Source organism: Thunnus maccoyii, chromosome 9, assembly GCF_910596095.1.
Source record: "Thunnus maccoyii chromosome 9, fThuMac1.1, whole genome shotgun sequence".
Lineage (NCBI taxonomy): Eukaryota > Metazoa > Chordata > Actinopteri > Scombriformes > Scombridae > Thunnus > Thunnus maccoyii.
The window spans coordinates 23,362,118-23,380,945 of record NC_056541.1 but is presented as its reverse complement, the minus strand read 5'-3'; the positions used below and the strand labels follow the sequence as shown (position 1 = coordinate 23,380,945).

General features: G+C 39.7%; 2 protein-coding genes across 7 annotated transcripts; both read right to left on the bottom strand.

Moving 5' to 3' along the window:
* Positions 1–27: 27 nt before the first annotated feature.
* Positions 28–4,848, bottom strand: si:ch211-214j8.12 (uncharacterized protein LOC100000539 homolog). 4 transcript variants are annotated; one of them, XM_042421520.1, is made up of 5 exons: positions 4,784–4,848; positions 3,202–3,520; positions 2,647–2,813; positions 1,163–2,391; positions 28–1,000 (listed from the first exon to the last, which is right to left on the bottom strand). In XM_042421520.1, the coding sequence occupies exons 2-5, from the start codon at positions 3,446–3,448 to the stop codon at positions 625–627; spliced, it is 2,019 nt and encodes a 672-aa protein (XP_042277454.1). In that variant the 5' UTR covers positions 3,449–3,520; positions 4,784–4,848; the 3' UTR covers positions 28–624. The 4 variants fall into 4 exon arrangements, with proteins under 4 accessions (XP_042277454.1, XP_042277453.1, XP_042277452.1 ...); XM_042421519.1 differs by having other exon boundaries at positions 3,202–3,523; positions 4,784–4,829; XM_042421518.1 differs by lacking the exon at positions 4,784–4,848 and adding an exon at positions 4,208–4,410 and having other exon boundaries at positions 3,202–3,523.
* Positions 4,849–6,555: 1,707 nt separating this feature from the next.
* Positions 6,556–17,615, bottom strand: gda (guanine deaminase). Of its 3 annotated transcripts, none has more exons than XM_042422358.1 (15): positions 17,413–17,615; positions 16,526–16,774; positions 15,731–15,819; positions 15,314–15,485; positions 14,962–15,049; positions 10,927–11,032; positions 10,285–10,312; positions 10,055–10,162; positions 9,663–9,770; positions 9,481–9,578; positions 9,213–9,280; positions 8,812–8,958; positions 8,421–8,539; positions 8,284–8,311; positions 6,556–8,187 (listed from the first exon to the last, which is right to left on the bottom strand). In XM_042422358.1, exons 2-15 carry the CDS (start codon positions 16,652–16,654, stop codon positions 8,111–8,113), a joined length of 1,365 nt encoding a protein of 454 aa, XP_042278292.1. In that variant the 5' UTR covers positions 16,655–16,774; positions 17,413–17,615; the 3' UTR covers positions 6,556–8,110. The 3 variants fall into 3 exon arrangements, with proteins under 3 accessions (XP_042278292.1, XP_042278293.1, XP_042278291.1); XM_042422359.1 differs by having other exon boundaries at positions 17,432–17,615; XM_042422357.1 differs by lacking the exon at positions 17,413–17,615 and having other exon boundaries at positions 16,526–17,355.
* Positions 17,616–18,828: the final 1,213 nt, after the last annotated feature.

Here is an 18,828-nt window from a genome sequence, read left to right as displayed (position 1 = left end):
CCTTTTAATATCTACTGAGCCAAAGAGTGTTAACAGTCAAGGAAAAACGTTTTCCCCTCCTTTATTGCAAATTACAAAAGTACAAGAAAAAGGGGAAATAATCAATGTATCTTCTGTTCAGTGCATATCAGTTCTGAAATACAAACTTTGATAACAAAACAAAATAAATATATAGACTTATTTCTTATCATTTCTTGTAATACTAATAGTGTACTTCATTAGTTGAACTGTTATATAGAGTAAATGTAACCAATATACAAACAGCTTTCTACATTAGAAATGGTGTACTCGCTCACAAATTACATATTGTCTGTTTATACACCGCACCATAACCTCAGAACAACCTGATCGTCAAAAGATGTTTTTTAAAACACAATACCATTCATTCAAGGCACTGTAGGAATAAGTCCCACATGGGACAAACTGTCATCGCAATACCAGGCAGAAAGATCGATCTGTCTGGGAGTTTAGTTACAAAAATAACCAAATTTATAGTGTTGTAGTCATAAACTCGTAGACACTAAAACAATTGACTCTGTAAACAACATGCACTGTATTTTTATTTGAATACTTTATCCACCTTCAGCAGTGTTGCTCCTGTATCAGAGCCTGCCAGTCTCTTCACTACACCCAGACAACTTGGACTTTACTGAACTTCTTGCTGTCAATCCACTCAAGCTGACTGATTTGCCAGCAGTAACTCACATCTACATACTTAAGTCTCTTGCTACGTTGCATTATGCTTTTCACAGTTATCATCTTCACATCTGTCCGTGGCAGGTTAAGATGTTGTACCCGTCCAAGCGGCATGGGAAGACAGTGATTCAGGTCCAAGTCGACTACGCGCAGTACATCCTGTAAAACGCAGTTCAGAGGGCATGGCAAGGACACCAGTGAGAGCTTCTCCAGTAAAGGAGAACCAGTCAGGAGACACCTGAGCGTTCTCCTCAGGGACATCCAGGACATGACGGGCTTCATTTGGCTGTGCTCATAAGAGAAACTGTAGTGACATGGGAGACACAAAGAAGATGAATTGATGAATGAAAGAAGATTAATAGGTTAAAACAGGTTATTGTTAAAGTGTCACAATATCCTGTGCACAGCATCCTTTCATGCGAAAGGTCCAATTTAATACGCACTGTATCATCAACAGTAGACTTACTTGAGTGTAAAAGAGCAGAGGTTAGGCAGGCGTGGAAGATCCTGATCATCCCGCTCATTTTCCTCTTCCTCTTCTTCCTGTGGTGTGGTGGGAGGCTCAGTGGAGATGAGCAGGTCTCTGAGTTTGGGACAGGCCTGGACGACCTCCAGTAGAGGGGTGTGAGGGCTGGTTTTCACCCCCTCCAGGGTGAGAAAGACCAGGGAGGAGCCTGCAACTTGCAAGGCAGGAAGGAGATCCACCAGAGGGCCTGGGTAGTGTACTGAGAGGCTCCGCAGCTGGCCTGACCAGGTGTAGAGGCCTGTGGCTAACAGAGACCCCTGGCTTCTTCCTCTAGTGTCCTCATTATCATCACAGTTGACAGATAAGGAATAGATGTCTGGACATAAATGGCCTAAACTGTCCAGAGAGTCAAAAGTTAAGCCCTTGACTTCCCTCAGGCGCAGGGTCAGACGTTCGTCACCTGACTGTGACAAAACTCTTCTTCTCCTTTTTCCCTCTGCTTGGTTCTGACAGCAGCTTGGCCTTTTGTCTCTACTTGCATCCTCCTCGCTCTCACTACTACACCCCTCCCACAATATGCTCTCCCCCTCGTCTTCATCCTCATCATCTGCTGCTCCTTCCCTCTTGTTCCTCCAACTATCCATGCCCTGCCTGTGCCTCCTCTCCCTCCACACCTCGTCCAGCCTGGGAACTCCTTCTCTATCGGTGAACTCATCTGTCTGTCCAAACTCTCCGTGCTGGATGAGACAGCATGCCCCAGAAAGGCCGTCCATGGCCACTCTCTCCAGGCAGGGCAGGGAGAGGAGCAGGTAGGCTGCAGCCGCCACCGCATCTCCCTCCTGTTCCCCAAACCCAATATGAAGAGCCAGTAGACTACCGAGGGGGAGAGGAGACAGAGGTGTGGAAACGGAGGAAGAGGGGTCAGAGCAGGAAGGGGAATTAGAGGATTTAGATGTAGAGGTGAAGCGAAAAGATGAAGGACTGCTAGAGAAGGAACAGAAGGGCCCACCTCCAAGAGGAAGCAGTGCAGCAGGGGAAAGGAAATTACAGCGGGAAACATCTAGATGGCGCAGCAAAGGGCAGTGGAGGGTGACGGTCCTGATGACACATCTGTCACAGGACGTACCAGCCAGGGAAAGTGAGCGCAGGGCAGGTAGATGGCGGAGGGTTTCAGACAGGATCTTTGAAGGCAGCTGCTGGGCTCCTGATAGGTCCAGACTGTGCAGAGCCTGAGACGAAAAGAAGGACACATCCAGGGTCTAAGGACAGATGATGTTGTATTGCTATACAGATTGTAAAGACTCCTGAAGCAAATTTGTGATTTGTCATATCGGGCTATACAGATAAAGTTGACTTGACTTGACACATCAAGACATTAAAGAAATACACGCTGAACTCAAGAGATCAACAGAAACAGAACCATTTTTACTATCTACATCACATCTATAAACAAACATGGCACTGGAGACTACTTTCTGTCTGACCTGGCAACGCGCAGCAATGTAGCCACAGACAGCGGAGGTGGCCAGACCAGGACACCTTTCCAGAGACAGACCTCGTAGCTGGGGGACCAGCAGGAGATGGAGGGCTGCTCTGGACAACTGCTTCCTGGTACACAGCAACCACGTCAGCTCTTCGACCAGCTCACCCGCTATAGGGAGAGATAAAGAGTAGAAAAAGAGACAGATGGGGAGATGTTGTAGCGGGATAAGAAGTAGTCAATCACTCTGTAAATCATTTAATCTGTAGACAAAATGAACACATTGGAAAGTACATTACAAATTATAAGCTCACTTTCATTTTCATTAATTATTTAGGCAATACAGTGTGTACCAGTGGATACCAGTTAATCAGTATATGGCATTTGCTAAAATTCACTTCATTGATGGACATGTTACCTGTAAGGGAGGGACAACACATGCAGTCACTTCAACTATTCACAGTAACACCTGTATGTTGGTGCCTGACAGTGGTAGTGGGAGCAGGCAGATGATTGTTTTCTAACTATCTGGTTGAGTGTTGAACAAATCCTCACTCACGCAGTAAGTTGAAAGGCCCCATGATGTGCCTGAATGAGTAATGATCCAAGTATTTGTCAGCATAATCTTTCACCCACACTTCCTTCATGTTGTCTGCGAGGCTCAGCAGACACAGCCTTGTCAATGAGGGGACAGAGCCATCTTCATCTGTCTTCCCGTAACTCCCCGCCCACTCCGTCTTCCTCGTCCTCCTTCGTCTGGGCCGAGCCTTTACCCCACGCTCACCCGAGGCCCGAAACAAGGGCATCACTGGACAGCAACGGCTGGTTTCAGTGCTGAAGTGGGTGCTGGATCAGTGTGATGGGGTGGCGTCTCTTTGCTGCTGGAGGGCAAAGAGAACATACTGTATATTCACCAGTGTAGACCAGTGGTTCCCAGTCTGGGGCTCATGAGATTATTAGGAGGATAGGAACCATAAAGAGCATATTTCTGACTTTCTTCTAAAATTTGCAAGTTTTCTAACAAATTACTGTATGATTTCACCTCTTCATGCCTCTAAAACTAAAGTAAAATAACTTTTTGGTTGGGCTGGTCACAACCGGTAGTTATATGACAAAACTATAGATTGCTTTGTTACATAGGACAGGGAGGAAAGGTATTATGTGATTTATATGCTGATATTAAGGTTTTGGCATATTTTATTTTTGGCACATATACTCAAATGTTTTCATCGTTTTCATCAGCAATGTCACAAAAAAGTAAGTTAAACAAGGCAGTGTGTACATGTTTTATTTGTGTTGGAAGAAGGTTCAGATATAAACAGTTAGGCTAGTAGATTGTGCTTGATTTTTACTTCATTAATTTTTGTTTTATTTTAAGAAGAGAAATTAAACTGTGAGACACTAAATTGTGTAGCTACCCTCACTAATGTTTACTATTCCGAGTTGATTAGTATTAATGCCAATATCAAAACAACATCATCAAATGAATGGATAGAGAGACAGAGGTAAACTGTCAGGCGTACAGTGTCATATCGAAGAAGACTTTCTGTTGCTTTAACCCTTACCTGCCAGGTTTAATGGCGCTGGAAGTTTCTTGACGCCCAAAAAGGGAATAAATGCTGGGAGCAAATGAAATTGTGCAACAATCTTTCCACTGCGTGACTCTCAACAGCACTTCCTGACTGTAGGCTATCTGGACTATAGCCCTGAGTTTAGTCTTTCAGGCACAACTTTCTCTCAAGTTGTTGCCAATAAATCAAAACACAGAGCCTTGAACCCCAGCCACGGTCTTAATCCTAACCACACATAACCAATTTACACTTCATGAAGTGAGTGACATTGATTGATGAAGCGGCGGCCTGGGGGGTAGTGTCTCAAAGAGAGACCGAACTGAGGGCAAAAAAATCACTTGAGCCTGAATCGGAGTTATGTTCAAGGCAGATATGCGGCTTCAAAACATACCTGTAAGCACCATGGTGAGAACATAGGCAGGCAAAGATTTTTCCCATTTTCTTATGTAGACAATAGGTCATGTTTAAAAATAACTATCAACCTGATTTATTTATTTATTTATATTTTCAAATATTCCCTTTAACAGAAAGTGTGCTTAACGCTAAGTGAAACCATATTTTCTCACTTACCTCTACTGGTATCAAGCCATGCCGATAGCTTCGGATTATGTTTATGACATTAAAATAAAAACAAAAACAAAAAATAACAGTCTATGTCTCCAGGGGCAATACACAATCTCATACATAATGATGCGTGTTCACTGTATGTATGAAAGGGTTACTTATAGGCTAATTAACCAATGTATCAATACTGAGTCTCAATTAGAGAGTTGATCTTTCCATATTATACGTTTGTTTTACAATTTGCAATCCACAGTTTTTGTTGGAAGCTCCTTAAATTTCCTAGTTATATTATAATGTTATTATAAATAGATTTTACTGAAACTACCATCGATCTCTAACCTGGGTTACTATCTTTATCAATAAGGTTGATTGAAGGTGATAGATTAGAGAAATGTGTAGGATTATTCCAAAAAATTTGAAAACTAGGCTATAAATAATCTGTTTATTTTAAACAATTGCCAGATTTTGGTCTGGCATATAGCAGTGTTTTATCTATGGAATGATGAAAAACCTGATAAACTTCTTCCTGGACAAGTTCATAATAATCTAGTGGTTAAACATGCTTCTTCCTATGTTGGACATATATCTACATCCTTCCTCCACTCCACAGATTTGACATGTTGAATAACTCTCGGAACCCTGTAAGCATTAGTTCTGTGGAGGAAAACTTTTTATGCATCATAAAAAGCTGAACTGTGCTTGTGGTGCTCACATAAAATTAATCTCAGAATCACACAACATGGCAACTTAAATGTTCTTATTACTGACTATTGGTTACATTTTTATAAACCTTTAATAAGGATACTTGATATTGATACTTGATCAGAAAACTGTCTGCATGGCTGGACATTGGAATCGTGGGAAATATATTTTTGGGTAATCTTGGTAACTGGAGGTATGAGATATGTGATGAATTTGAAGTTCAGTGCTCCCCTCTAGTGGCTGTGACTGTATGATCTCTTCTCAGTGCACAGGCTCTATCTGAGACGGAGCAGATGCTTTGCTGTCAGTAGGACATGACAATAGACATCCTCATGTTTCAGCTGTCTGGCGCAGGTGGTGAACATAATCTATTAACAGAGCTGTTGACTGGTCTGTTAGTGGGTTGCAGGGTCAATTCATATCTTTTGCCTACATCCTGGGTGATGATTGTTGTGGATATTTCTGAGCGATGGTCGACACTTCAGTGGAGAGAAGCACACACGAGCCTTTGATGTCTTAATGCTGAGAATGTTTATTGAAGTTACTTGATCAAGGAGAACCGTAAACAGCGAACATCCAAGCTGGTGTAACTCGGATGCTGTCTCTTCCCGTTCTATCTTCTGAAAGTCTGAGTGTTAGTCTTTAACCCAAGCAGATTAGCCTACAATATGAAAAATTAGTCTAATTGGTTCACTCGTTTCTAAACAAAGGACTGCACTTTACCCTTGACATCTTAAGTCACGTTGCATTGAGCTTTAGGTCATTGTCAACACATTTTGGCTACACATTCCATCTATCTGTGGTGTGTTGAAGGGTCCTCTCTGGCTTTGGCTTACCATAGCAATGCTGATCTACTCTTTGTTGGAGAGGTTTCTGCTTTCAGCAAAACATCACAGACAGCTGACATCTCGAGGAGAGATTAAGAATTACAGCGTGACCTCAAGGCTTCATTTTGACCCAGTATCACTCAAACCTGTAACCCCTAACGATGGACAATTGCATAACAATGATCACTCATAAATACCTGCTGCGTAAATAACAGCTGATGAAATTTGAACAACATAAAAAAAACAGACTTGGTAGTATTCTTTATTTCAATCTCACATAACATGAAACACCAAAGAGTACAAAAAGTACCTTTAACGTATAAAAAATGTACTATTACAGGATATGCTGTCGTATAAATTGGCTATAATCAGTAGAAAAGTAAACTTATCTTAAATACAGTCTAATTTATCAAGACAAACACATAATCAGCAATCAATCCATTTAATTTCCCTTAATTTCCCAACATTCATAAGACAATTTGTAATGTTTGTAATTTTGTACAGTCTATAAAATCAAAGATCTCAGTGGTAAAAAAAAACATTTTCACTGTCATTAATTATTAATTAAAGATTAGTGCGAAAAAATATTACAATAGCAGCTGATTCTGATAATAAGGCACCAGGTTAAGTGCAGCATCACTTTCCACTGAGTCAAATCAAGGTGCAGATTTGAAGTGAATAAGGCAAGGGTTTGTGTGGCTAAATGTTAGATAAACATATCATTTCAGTCCGTACAGAGAACAGTCATACCACTGGAATGATACCATGAGTGTCCAGTTTCACCACACTGACCTCTTCATTCTCAAGGAAACTGTACTGCATAAAAAACTGAATGTGTTGTACTGAAGTCAAGAGAATACTATAAAATACTGTAATAGAATCAACCTTTGTATTTTAAGCACCTAAACCGAGGCATTTGAATGGAGTGTAAAGTGTAAAAATGGATTTATGATTATAAGGCAAGTCCATTGCAGTCTTCTGATCATATAGCATTTTCTAGCTACACAAGCATGAGAACGGGATCAATGTGCCACTGTAGATAATCAAGTCAGGCACTGCGGCTACATTTAGAACTGAGCTACTTTATGTCACCAGTACAAAGTCCTTCTGTATGTTACTATGCCAATCAAGTCTATGGACAATTGTCCTGTTTAAATTTCTTACAGTGAAGCAGTTTGATAATGACGTGGTAGAATTTATTTTTCTTAACTTCACATCACAGAAGCTACTTGTATTTGTATATTTGTAAGTTTCTACGGAAACCTGTATAAGTAAATAGAACAAAAAGTTATAAAAAAAAGTCTACAACAACATGTACATGAACAAACAGAACTTAAAAGTGGCTTGTTAATTATCAAGCCATTGCAGCAAATTTGGTGATTTTGAATTAAGTGTTCCTTGATAGAGAAAATGTTCCCATTTCTTAAGTTAAGTAAACAATTTCAAGCACATCTGCATTTACAGAAAAAGTGCAATGTTCACAGAACCTAATAAGTCCCTTATTTCCTTTTTAAAAGCCCTGTAATTGTATTAAAAGATGTGAAAGACAGCATGAATTTGAGCTGAGCTTCATTAAATATCATTAAAAACATGTTGCCTTTGCTGTCCTCTGAATTTAGCGGTAAAGTATTTATGTTGATGATTAATTTCCCACTTATTTGTTTTAGCAACAAATGATAAACGTGCAGCAGTGTTTCAAGCTAATCATTGTTATGCAGTACATATTGTGTCTCGTTTTACAATCTAAAGTCCTCTTCAAACTGGGGAGTTTAGATAAGTGAAGGTGTGTGCAGGATCAACAGGTTTACTCTTCTGTTAACTCTGTGAATGGTACCACCTTCTTTCCAGCCACATACACCTCCACTATATTCCGGTCGTCACCTGTAAGAGAGGAAGAAGCAGAGACAAACATAAAGTAAATGGTAGGCTGCACTCCTGAGTCTGAAAAGTCTGAAATAATCTGAATTTGACACTCACCCATATTCAAGAACTTTTCCAACAGAATCTGAAATGAGAGTGATGAGGATTTTTTTTTTTTTTTGCTTTATTTGATTTATGTGTAAATGTGCTTGTTTATGCCACCCAATAGATTCAGACAGTGCCCTACTACCAACCTTTGGTTCCTCAGGCTGGACCAGGTCGATGGGTCCATCAGGAATAGATACATTCACCCTCAGGGCGTCAAAGTCTTTGCCTACTTCAAAGTTTCCTGTTTGGTTATCCAGGGACAAAGCTAGAGAAACAACATATATTCAAAGAAACTGTTATGTTCTTTACCCTCCTGTAAAATTGCATCAGTCATCATTAAAAATGTCTTTTTCCCAGAGCTGCTGGTGTATTAAATCAGGCATTTCCACTGCTGCACTCTCATACAGAGTGACTTCATGTCTTTAATACAGACACTTGAGCGAGAAAATTTACTGTTGGTGTAGAATTTGTCTGACAACTGTCACTTCTACACAATGCTCCCTCTGTTTCTGAGTGACAGCTGGTTTTGCGTCTTACCTTGGCTGCCTCCCAGCGTGGCCAGCCTGAACACCTCCTCAAAGGTGAGCGTGTCATGTTTTGGGTCCTGGATGGTCAAGAGTTTGGATGTTTCCACAGCTTTCCTCACAGCATCCAGCATAGAGGCCGAGTAGCCGCCCGCCACGTCTGATGCAGGACCACAAACACATCAGATGGGTCAAACTAACACGAGCAATCACAAGCATACATGTCCATTTCAAATTTTCAGATTTTTCCTGCCTTGAGACATTTTGTTTGTTTGTTTGTTTTTTACTTTCAGACAGATATTTAAACCAACAAAATACAAATGAGGTGATCAGCTGATGGTCAGCTGACCGACGTGCCAAAACATTCAGCTGACTACACTCACTAAAACAATAAAATAGCTGCTCTGCTCCCACCTGTTCCCAGTCCCAGCTTCACTTTGAGGTTCAGGACATTTCTGACATTCAACAAACCACTGCACAACCTGGGTAGATGAAGAGAGATGACTAATTATACATGGATCAATAACGTCTCATCTGTTTATAAATGTTCAACTGCTGATTTTTGCATTCAGGCATTTAAATATGATATACATATTAGGTGCTATTCAATTGGAAAAATCTGTGTTCTACAAAGCTTCCTGAACTTTAGTTCAAGGCATTTGGCCAAACAGGCGGGACTTACGAGATGTTGGAGTTGGGGCAGTGAGACAAAGAGGCTCCTGTCTCTCTGAACAAGACCAACTCTTCATCGCTGAGGTGGCAGCCATGGGCCATCACTGTCTGTGAATCATCACCATCATGAATAATATCGACCATGTTCGGCATTTATTTCAACATTGATGTTTTTCTACAAAAATGTCTCACCTTGTCAGTGAGCAGGTTGAATTTGTGGTAGACTTCTGTGTAGGACTTTGAATCACGGAACAGATCCTTAACAAGCTTCACTTCCTCCACGTTTTCACTGATGTGACTCTGGAAATAGACAAACACACTATCATATGTCAGACACCTGACTGTAACTCTCACAGAATCTGAGGCGCCGCCTTTGTGAAAAGCTGTAACAGGATAACTAATGTCAAATGCTATTCTACAACACTTCATTTAAATTCTTTCATGTCAGCTTTCTGTTTTTGAAAATTGTACGCCTGTGTATTAATTTCATTCTTTGAAAAACCCCACAGGTCCAACACCAAGTGGTCTCTATGGCAACTGTCCCCTGTGGACATAGCCTGGTTTGGTTGCTACGGTGAGCTCACCTGAATGTGCAGGTTGTTATTCTTAGCGATTTCTCCCAACTCTCCGAGCAAGGCTCCTGTGCAGGATAGAGCAAAGCGGGGAGTCACCACTGGCTTCACCAGAGGGTACTGCCAAAAAACCAAGAGGGAGGAGACACAGGAATGTGTAAACAAAACAACATCCTTTGGATATTTCTTACATTTTCTGTTATTGCCATGTTTATTGAATTGATCATATCATAGAATCTTACCTTCTTTTCCAAGAGCTCCGCAATGAACCTTGAGGGGAAAAAATAATAGTTATAATTCGTCTGGGTCTGCCACATTCACAACATCTGCAGGGGATTGTGGTTGCAGAGATATTTCTCTCTATAAAATGGATACACTCATAGTTTTAGCAACAAAAACAGGCATATGAGGCAAATATTACTTCAGGATCAGGTGCACATTCTCTGTGATGTGCACATACATGTTTAAAAAGGGAGCCTACAGATGAACTGTTACCTTACATCATGGTACCATACTGTACATCCCAACTATATGTCACATATCTGTTGTTTTTGTCGCTATCTATGACATATTCTACTAGATGCAGTGGCTTTAAGCACTCAACGGAAACTTGCCCGCCTCTGCCTTTTCTCTGAGACACATTGAATAAATTCAGCGTAACTAAAGTTGTTGCCTCTGGGAATTTCTCCTCACTGAAAACGTCTTCAGTATTCAGCATGTTCTCACTCAAGTAAAAGGCCCAGTATTGTACTGATACATTAAACAAAAATAAGACTCATATCTCCATCATATCCTTTCAAAGGGCAAAATTAAGACTCATATCCTTTCAGCACACTGATACCTACAGATCTACAATACATGGAAATTACACGGTTGATACTCACCGACGGGTTTCCTCATGAGACTCCTGAGAGGACTCTTTGTAATGTTTCACAAAATTGTTAATGTCCATACACACCTTGCCCACCAAGGCACGCTGTCCAAACTTATCTACAAGAAAAATAAGGATAACAAGACTGTGACCTTTAGTATACAATATCATGTTTATATATGCTTGGAGTATCTAGGACACATATTCAAGAGCTATAAAATCTAAAGATTAATTCTAAAGAGGGTTATAAAGTGGAGTACTATATTTCTGTGTGTGGCAGTGCCAATCGTTTATGGCCATAAAACCCTGAGCATGCCTGACCTTGTTTGAGCTCAGATGCTATGCAGGGTCTAGTCTGGTTAGTATTTGCATGGGAGACTGCCTGAGAATACTGTGTGCTTTCAACATTTGGGGCTTTTTGTTATACATTCAACAATGTGTTTCTTTCACAAGAGCAACAACTGTCCCAACTTAAGAAGAGGAACGACAGTCCAAACCCAACAAGAGCTTTGCACTCACACCTTCTTTTCTCTGTAACACTTAACAGAAGAGTTCCTCTTCTCTATGTTTCATAATGCCCAGTATGTAGTAAGTAACACCTATTTGAACACATCCCATCTGCTCTGATCTCAGATGCTAAGCAGAGTCTGGCCAGGTTAGTACTTGAATAGGAGACTTCTTGGACATTCTAGGTGCTGCAAGCTTTTACACTTCTTGTTATACATTCAACAATAAGTTTTGTCCACAAGAACAACATACCCAATAGTCCCAACCAGTTTATGATATCGCAGCTTAGATTGCCCAGGAGGTGACAAATATTTGAGAGCTCTAAATTATACATGCTAACTCTAATGAGGCTGACGAAGTGCAGAACTATGTCAATAGTGTTTAGAGTATCTATAAAAGATCTGTGTGTGGCAGTGTTAATATCTATAAAAGATCTGTGTGTGGCAGTGTTAATTGCTTACTGACATAATGCCACGTCCAATAGTCTAAGAGTCCAGCCTGGTTAATAATTGGATGGGAGACTGCCTTGAAATACCAGGTGCTATAAGCTTTTAGGCTTTTTATTATTTCCTTGTCCACATGTCTGTAGCATAATACAGCATTTCAGGTCTTTTGCATGTCAGAGTTAAACTTGCTGTCACTCACAAGCCCTAATCCTTGTTATGTTGTATGAAATCACACGCAGACACACATACTATACATGAAATACAGCTAGCTAGATACATATTGCACAAGCGCATGCACAGACTCTTACACGCACAGACATGCACAATAAAACCTATCATTTAAACTCTGTAACTCTTTAACCTCCATCCCCAGTGCAGAGTTAAGATAATGTTTTTATTTCTATCCTGTCAAATATGCAAGCCTATACTTAAAGCTAAATGTAGACAAGTAAAACTGTACATCTGGGCCTCCTTACATGAGACTTATATGTATATGCCAGAGCTCAAGAACCAGTGCATTAAAATGTTTACATGTTTTAATTTACATGTAGTCCTTTCACAAATATACTTGTTGTAATTGTGTTAGGTATACCTCTGCCCAAGTTTTTGCTTGTGCAGAATGGAAGAGAATTATAGATATGTAAGTCATGCAGGCTACAGTTTGGGGTTTCAGTTCCTGATTGACTAAATATATAACAGGAAACATGTGTGTGTTATACGAGTTTGAACATGGTATGACAGTTATGCAAATAACAGTTGATTACAACAGGGGGATCCTGTAGTGCAGGGCCAGATTAATCCGCGAGACAGCCTGGCGTTATTCTAGCAGATTAGACAAAGTTGAGCAGAGATAATAAGGATGGTAATGTATAAACTGACCTGTCCTAACAGATGCAACAAACAATCAAGTACACTGTAGTCCTGAGAAGAGCTCAGACAAAATAAGTGAAAACACCTGTGTGGAGGTGGAGGTATAGGAGCTTTAGGAAAGAATATAGACATAAACTTAATATCATCTGAAATGTCTCCAAAAATCTTGAAATACTGACAAAGGACCTCTCTATAAGAAGGCTTTCAATGATGCTGCCTTAAAGTAATTTTCATTTCAGTGGTATTTGCACTTTAGTGGAGATTAATCTTCCAATTTCCAGAGGAACCAACTAATTGACACACATTATAGAGCAGTCAACATGTAATAATGACATTTTTCACTGCAGAAATGCTGTGTCATGTTGTAGCAGAAAAACCCCAGGTGGAACTAATGTCTGTTCCATGAGGACTTCACTACCACAAGCCTAAGTGGAATGCAGTACTAATTCACACTATTAGTTATACCTGCACTTTTCCTGCTGTAACATATCAAAATGGCCTCTGTAAAAGAGGTCTGTGTCCCCTGTCCCAGTGGAACGTTTCTGGTGTCTTGTTGAATCCATAGCGAACGTTTGTTATTTGTACCAAAAAATAAATAAATAAATGCTGAGTTAACAAACAAACAAAAGATCAGACGGCTGTGTTACTGTAAGACAGAAGATATCCTGGTTTATATCATTTGACTCAACTCAAATTATTTTATTGTCACCCAAAATGCTGAGATGATGACACTATGAGTTAAATAACCATATTATTAGGTTTGCCAATGTAGTTCTGCCCAACTTCAACTTATGATCATGTCATATCAAAATTTTGATAATTAATCATTTTCAACTTGTAAATAGCATTCATGTCAACATTTACGTCACTTCTGAAGCCTCCAATATATCTGATTTGGTGGTTAATAATACATGAGCACATGAACACTTCAATTTCATACACTTCAACTAGACTTCAACTTTTGTAGGTCTTACATTTTCTCTGCTATTTCAGCTTCTTTCAGTGTTGCTATTTTGAATACCACTTGAACTATGACTTCAACTGTTTTGGTATTTCAACTATTTTAAGTGTTTTGGGGCTTTTCAGCAGAGCCCATAAGAGTTCACTTAAATGTTATTCAGAAAATGTAGCCTTTTCTAGTTATCATTAATTCTATACATTGGTCATATTTATATGAATTTCATGTCAGATTTTGCTTGGTAGGGGGAGCATGTGAGGGTGACGTCCACCAGTTATAACATAACTCCATGAAACGAATGGTGAGTTATGTACTATATATAGCGTTCTGCTGCAACCAGTATGGTGTTACAGATATTGAACATGATCAGCAGGTCATTAAACAGTTCCAGTCAAGTACAGCAGAACATGTGCGTTTAAATCAGACTTCTCCAGGACCTTAGACTTTGGACCTTACAAGATTGTTGCATGAGAAAATTTTAAATACATGTATTAGAGCTAGAACTAGAACTACAGAAAACCAGCCTTCTTCTAGGTTTCTCTACGTCTCACTGTGATGTCTTTTACAATAAAAAGTTAACATGTACCCATGCGCACACACAAACACACACACTGAAAAACCACGATTTTCAGCAAAATGAAACAGCCGCTCAGAACAGGATGAAGGTGAAGGTTCAATGACCCTAAACACACAAAAAGACTGCGTAAAGCTTCCAAAGCCAGTGTGCAATTCAGTGTGGTTGTATTGTTACGTATTTATGTGAGTGCTCAGTAATATGTAACATGACACCAAGGTGATGAGGACGAGGCATAAAGGTGAACAAAATAAGACTGTTTCTGACCCAGCTGCAAAGGGAAACAGCCACAGAGGGTAGAAAAACATATCAGCTGATTGGAGCGCTGTTAGTAGCCTACAGGAAATTCTGCACCACAGTCAAACAAAGTAAATGGACCCATGAATCACATATTGAGCTGCTGATTTGATTATAATAATGAGTATACAGACAAGGCACAAGTGCTGACTGAGGACTCTCTCTCTGTTTCTATTGACAAAGATAACATTTACAGAACACACTTATATTACTAGTATTTTCTTCTGTTTATCATAGGAGCAGCTCCCACTTTTTACTAGTTACTAATACAAACTGGCAACTTCAAAACAATCCACTGTTCATTGTAATATACACTAATAATAATAATAATAACAATATAAATGATTGGATCAAAATGTGTGTGTGTGTGTGTGTTTTGATTGTGGGACTTCTTACGTGCAATGTCGCCCAGCAGGAGAGAAGCATCTGTATGTATGGTAGCAAAGTAACATGCAGTGGTTGTTCCGTTTCTCAGCGTCCTTCTCTGTAAAGCACAGGGATCATTTTACAGGATTAAGACAACATTTTTTTCTCTTCTCTATGTGTTGTTAAGACACTGAATTGTTCTCAAATCACAGGCTGTGTCATTGAATTTTTCACTTTCCCAGTTGTTCCTGAGGCAGCTTGTAATGCCATCAGCTATAGTTTACCATCATAAACATAGCAAACCTCTCGCAGTGTGCCACAGGACTCCGTTTTGGCTAACTGTATGTATTTAATTCAAAAGGCATAATGCTGGCAAACTCACCACTACTTGATTGTAAACTTTTCTGGCAAAGTCCATGTCCTTGAAGCGTGACTCCATCGGAAAGGTGTATGTATTGAGCCACTCCAGTAACGGCATGTCCAGGGCTGTGCCAATGTAGCTGTACTGGGGTGCATGGATGTGAGTGTCCACCATCCCTGGCATGAAGAACTCACTGCAGTGCAGCAAGCCATGAAAATGGTTAAAATATATTGTTTTTATGTCCTAAATTGTTCTAAATGATCCACTGTAAAAAAAAAAATTAAAAAAGTGATGCATGCTGATATTTTATAGTAGAGTAACAGATATAATATCATTGTTGATGCAGAAAATACAGGTCTTTGACTTACTGAAGTCAACAAGTATCAAGCCCTGTAAATGAAAATTATATCCAGTAAATAATTTATACATTCTACTTACTGTTGTGTCAGTTGAGTGACTTTAGATGGGCTGAATCCAAAAGCCTGAGACACTTTGTCTAGCTCTTCGCCTTTCCGAATGAAAGCAATCTAATGGCAGAAAGGAAATCAATTAATGGTTAGGCTGTATGAATAAACTACAACTACAGTGTGTGGATGAGTGTTTGGATGTAAAAAAAAAAAAAAAAAAAAAGAATAAGCTGTGAGAGCTGAAAACATCATACATGTGTACTTGTATCTAATTTTTATCTAAACGAACAACTTCTGTAGCAAGTTGAGTGTCTTCATTATGTAATGTTATAAAACCTTTTTGTGTGCATGTCTCTGAGGGTGTTGATGCACAGTTCTTTTCATATCTCTATCCACTACATAATTAATTAATTCATTAATAACCAGTCTATGACTTCCTTGTGTATGAGTATGGAGCCAATACAATTTTTCTTTGGATGGCTTAACGACGTTTTTATGAATTTTAATCCCCCTTGTTGTATTTTAAGAGGCTACTTAAGATCGTAATGATAGGTTTGTGTTTAAGGGCGTAGTGTTGGCCAAAATGTGAAAGCAACAGCTGTTGGAGAGAGGCTATTATGTAACTGATTCACACATTTGATCAACTCTGACGTCTTTTATACCAAATTGTTAGTGCGCAACGTTTGGAATAACTAGATCTATACATGTTTATCAAACTATAGCCAAAGGCATATGTAGATGAGCCCACGTTTTTTTTAAACATCCAACTTCTCAATCATACCAAAACCTGTTATTAGATTTGTTTTTAGATATTTTAGAGTCAAACCTTTCCCTCCGTATCCACTCCCAGGAGCGCATCTTCCAGGATCTGCACCGCTGTTTGCTGGGTCGCGTGGATAAATGTTCCTCTGAAGATGTGCGCAGTAGTCGTGGAGGGTCTGTTAGAGTTTGCCATCCCTTCACCAGATCAGGTCGGAGTCGGGCTGTTAGACCTGTCGCAGCAACAGCGTACCGGGGTTTTGTTTTCTGGGAACTGTGATCACCACGACACAGGGGGACGCAATGATCCACTTGACTGAAATGACAATCAACAGCCAATGGGAGCGCGCAGAAATATGGGGTGTGTGTAAGGGTTTTGCAGGATCGGTTAAGAAGATAAGTAGCCTTCTCCCTGTATCAACGCACGTCAGCGGTGTACTTGGAAACGTGTCAAGGTTTTGCTTTTGTCTTACAGCTTGTGTTCAAATGCGGATGTATCAGCTGGGCAGTTGAGAACTGTGTGCGCCTTTGAACTGTGTCGGTTTAATAATCAATCATAGTGACCAATTAGCATAAATTACGTGTCAGTCAAGGTGCTGCCCCTCGGGCACCAAGAAACTTAATAGCTGTTGCTATTTGGTGGGAAATAACATCAGGCCAGGTGCAGAGACACCAAACGCGCAAATGTTTCAAACGTTCCTTTTTTGTAGATTAAATAAATAAAGTGTGACTCCGCATCACTCTTGCTTAAATCTCAGATAAAATGAGGGCAGAGAAAACCGTGGTGTCTCCAAAATTAATCAAAGAGCTCATCTATCATTTCATAAGTAGTTTAGAGAAGGTTCAAGTTCAAGTGGATCTGCGACTTCTTTACTGTGCAGCAACTTATTATATTTATTTAATTCTTTTAGCCCTCAAAATGCATTTAAGCAGCATAGGCTATGAATAAATTACCTTAAAGCACAATATGTACCATCTGTCTTTCGGAGTGCCAACGGCAGGTTAACGTCGAAACATGCGCATATGAGCACTTCCTCTTGTGAATGAACTTGAATTTTGAAATTACTTTGTGACGCAAACGCCGCTAGAAGTCTGAGCCATTTAAGGATACGTGGCAGGCAGCACACGCACGTCTCTTCTGGGTTTCTCTTTGGTTTGTTATGTGTTCCTTTTAGTCAGTTTCTCACGTGCGTCACTTCACGTTTGGGAAATGTTGTCATAGTTCCGGGACTTTCCCATTAGACATAACTGGCACCTTACTTCTTCATAATAACACAGTAATCAAGGAGGGAACAGTGTAATAATAGGGGTAAGTGCAGCGGTAAGTATTATATTGGTAATAACACTGAGAATATCTTCTCAATGTTTGGGTTAGATTTATATTATATCTTAAGGTAACAACGGGCAGGACACAGCAGTGACACCGTATAGTAATAAAACACACAGTATAGTGGGGTTAGAAAACATTTAACATAATACCTTCACAAACCACAGATGAAATTTCTCTTCCCATATCATTCCATCATTGTCTTTTGTCATGTTCATAATATTACTTTAAATGCTCTAATTCACCTTGAAAACTGTTTGCTAACCACAAATTAGGACTGGAAAATGCAAAACCACCAAATTTATCCTTAATTTCTCTTTTTATATTGTATTTTTTCACTGATGATTTTTTACATGTCAAATATTTTTCCATATTTAGCATTCTGTAATGAACCCAACCAAGTTCACACCTCACTAAAACAGTTTCAACACAAACTGAGCACTATAACCTTCATGAATGTAAGATATATTGCAGTACTGTTATATAGGACCTAAGCTAGATACTATATCAACATTGGTAACAGGATGTAAGTTTATTGTTGGTGTGTCATTAATGTAGCAAACACCACTGGGCTTTTAGTTTTGTTATTACTCATTGGGTCTGTTCCAGACTGCAGGTTGAATGGGTATCTGGATAATTTGACTCAAAATAACAGATACTTAAGTAAACTTGTTGCTTGGAAAAAACTCAGGGGATTTCCAAAACCAGGTCAATATCAGGTCGGCGTTAAGTCATGAGTGTAAAAGGAGAGCGGAGACATGTGAGGATCACACCAGGCACTGAACTCAAAAATTAATCCATTCATATGTCCTGATGCCACATATGAGGAAGTACGGACTGAAATATTGTCACATTCTTTTAAATTTATCAACCATGTGATGAATGACAGCACATACTCATCTTGGTTGACACCAGCACACATGTAAGACTCATTTCTGTGAATAACTTATCAAGTGACAGGAAGTGTCAAGGGTGGCTGAGGATGAAGAAAAACGAGAACTTACACATGTCCAAAGATAACTTCCTGCCAAAAAGGTTTCCTT

What these genes read in the sequence shown, in the direction of transcription:
- gda (XM_042422358.1), bottom strand. Translation starts at nt 16,654, where the DNA reads ATGGCAAACTCTAACAGACCCTCCACGACTACTGCGCACATCTTCAGA. An exon ending in TCAACCTGCTCACTGACAAG is followed by an intron (nt 9,579 to 9,662) that starts GTGAGACATTTT and finishes GATGATTCACAG; the next exon opens with ACAGTGATGGCCCATGGCTG. An exon ending in GAAGCTGGGACTGGGAACAG is followed by an intron (nt 8,959 to 9,212) that starts GTGGGAGCAGAG and finishes GTCCTGCATCAG; the next exon opens with ACGTGGCGGGCGGCTACTCG.
- si:ch211-214j8.12 (XM_042421520.1), bottom strand. Translation starts at nt 3,448, where the DNA reads ATGCCCTTGTTTCGGGCCTCGGGTGAGCGTGGGGTAAAGGCTCGGCCC. An exon ending in GGGGCCTTTCAACTTACTGC is followed by an intron (nt 2,814 to 3,201) that starts GTGAGTGAGGAT and finishes CTCTCCCTATAG; the next exon opens with CGGGTGAGCTGGTCGAAGAG. An exon ending in CTCTGCTCTTTTACACTCAA is followed by an intron (nt 1,001 to 1,162) that starts GTAAGTCTACTG and finishes ATGTCACTACAG; the next exon opens with TTTCTCTTATGAGCACAGCC.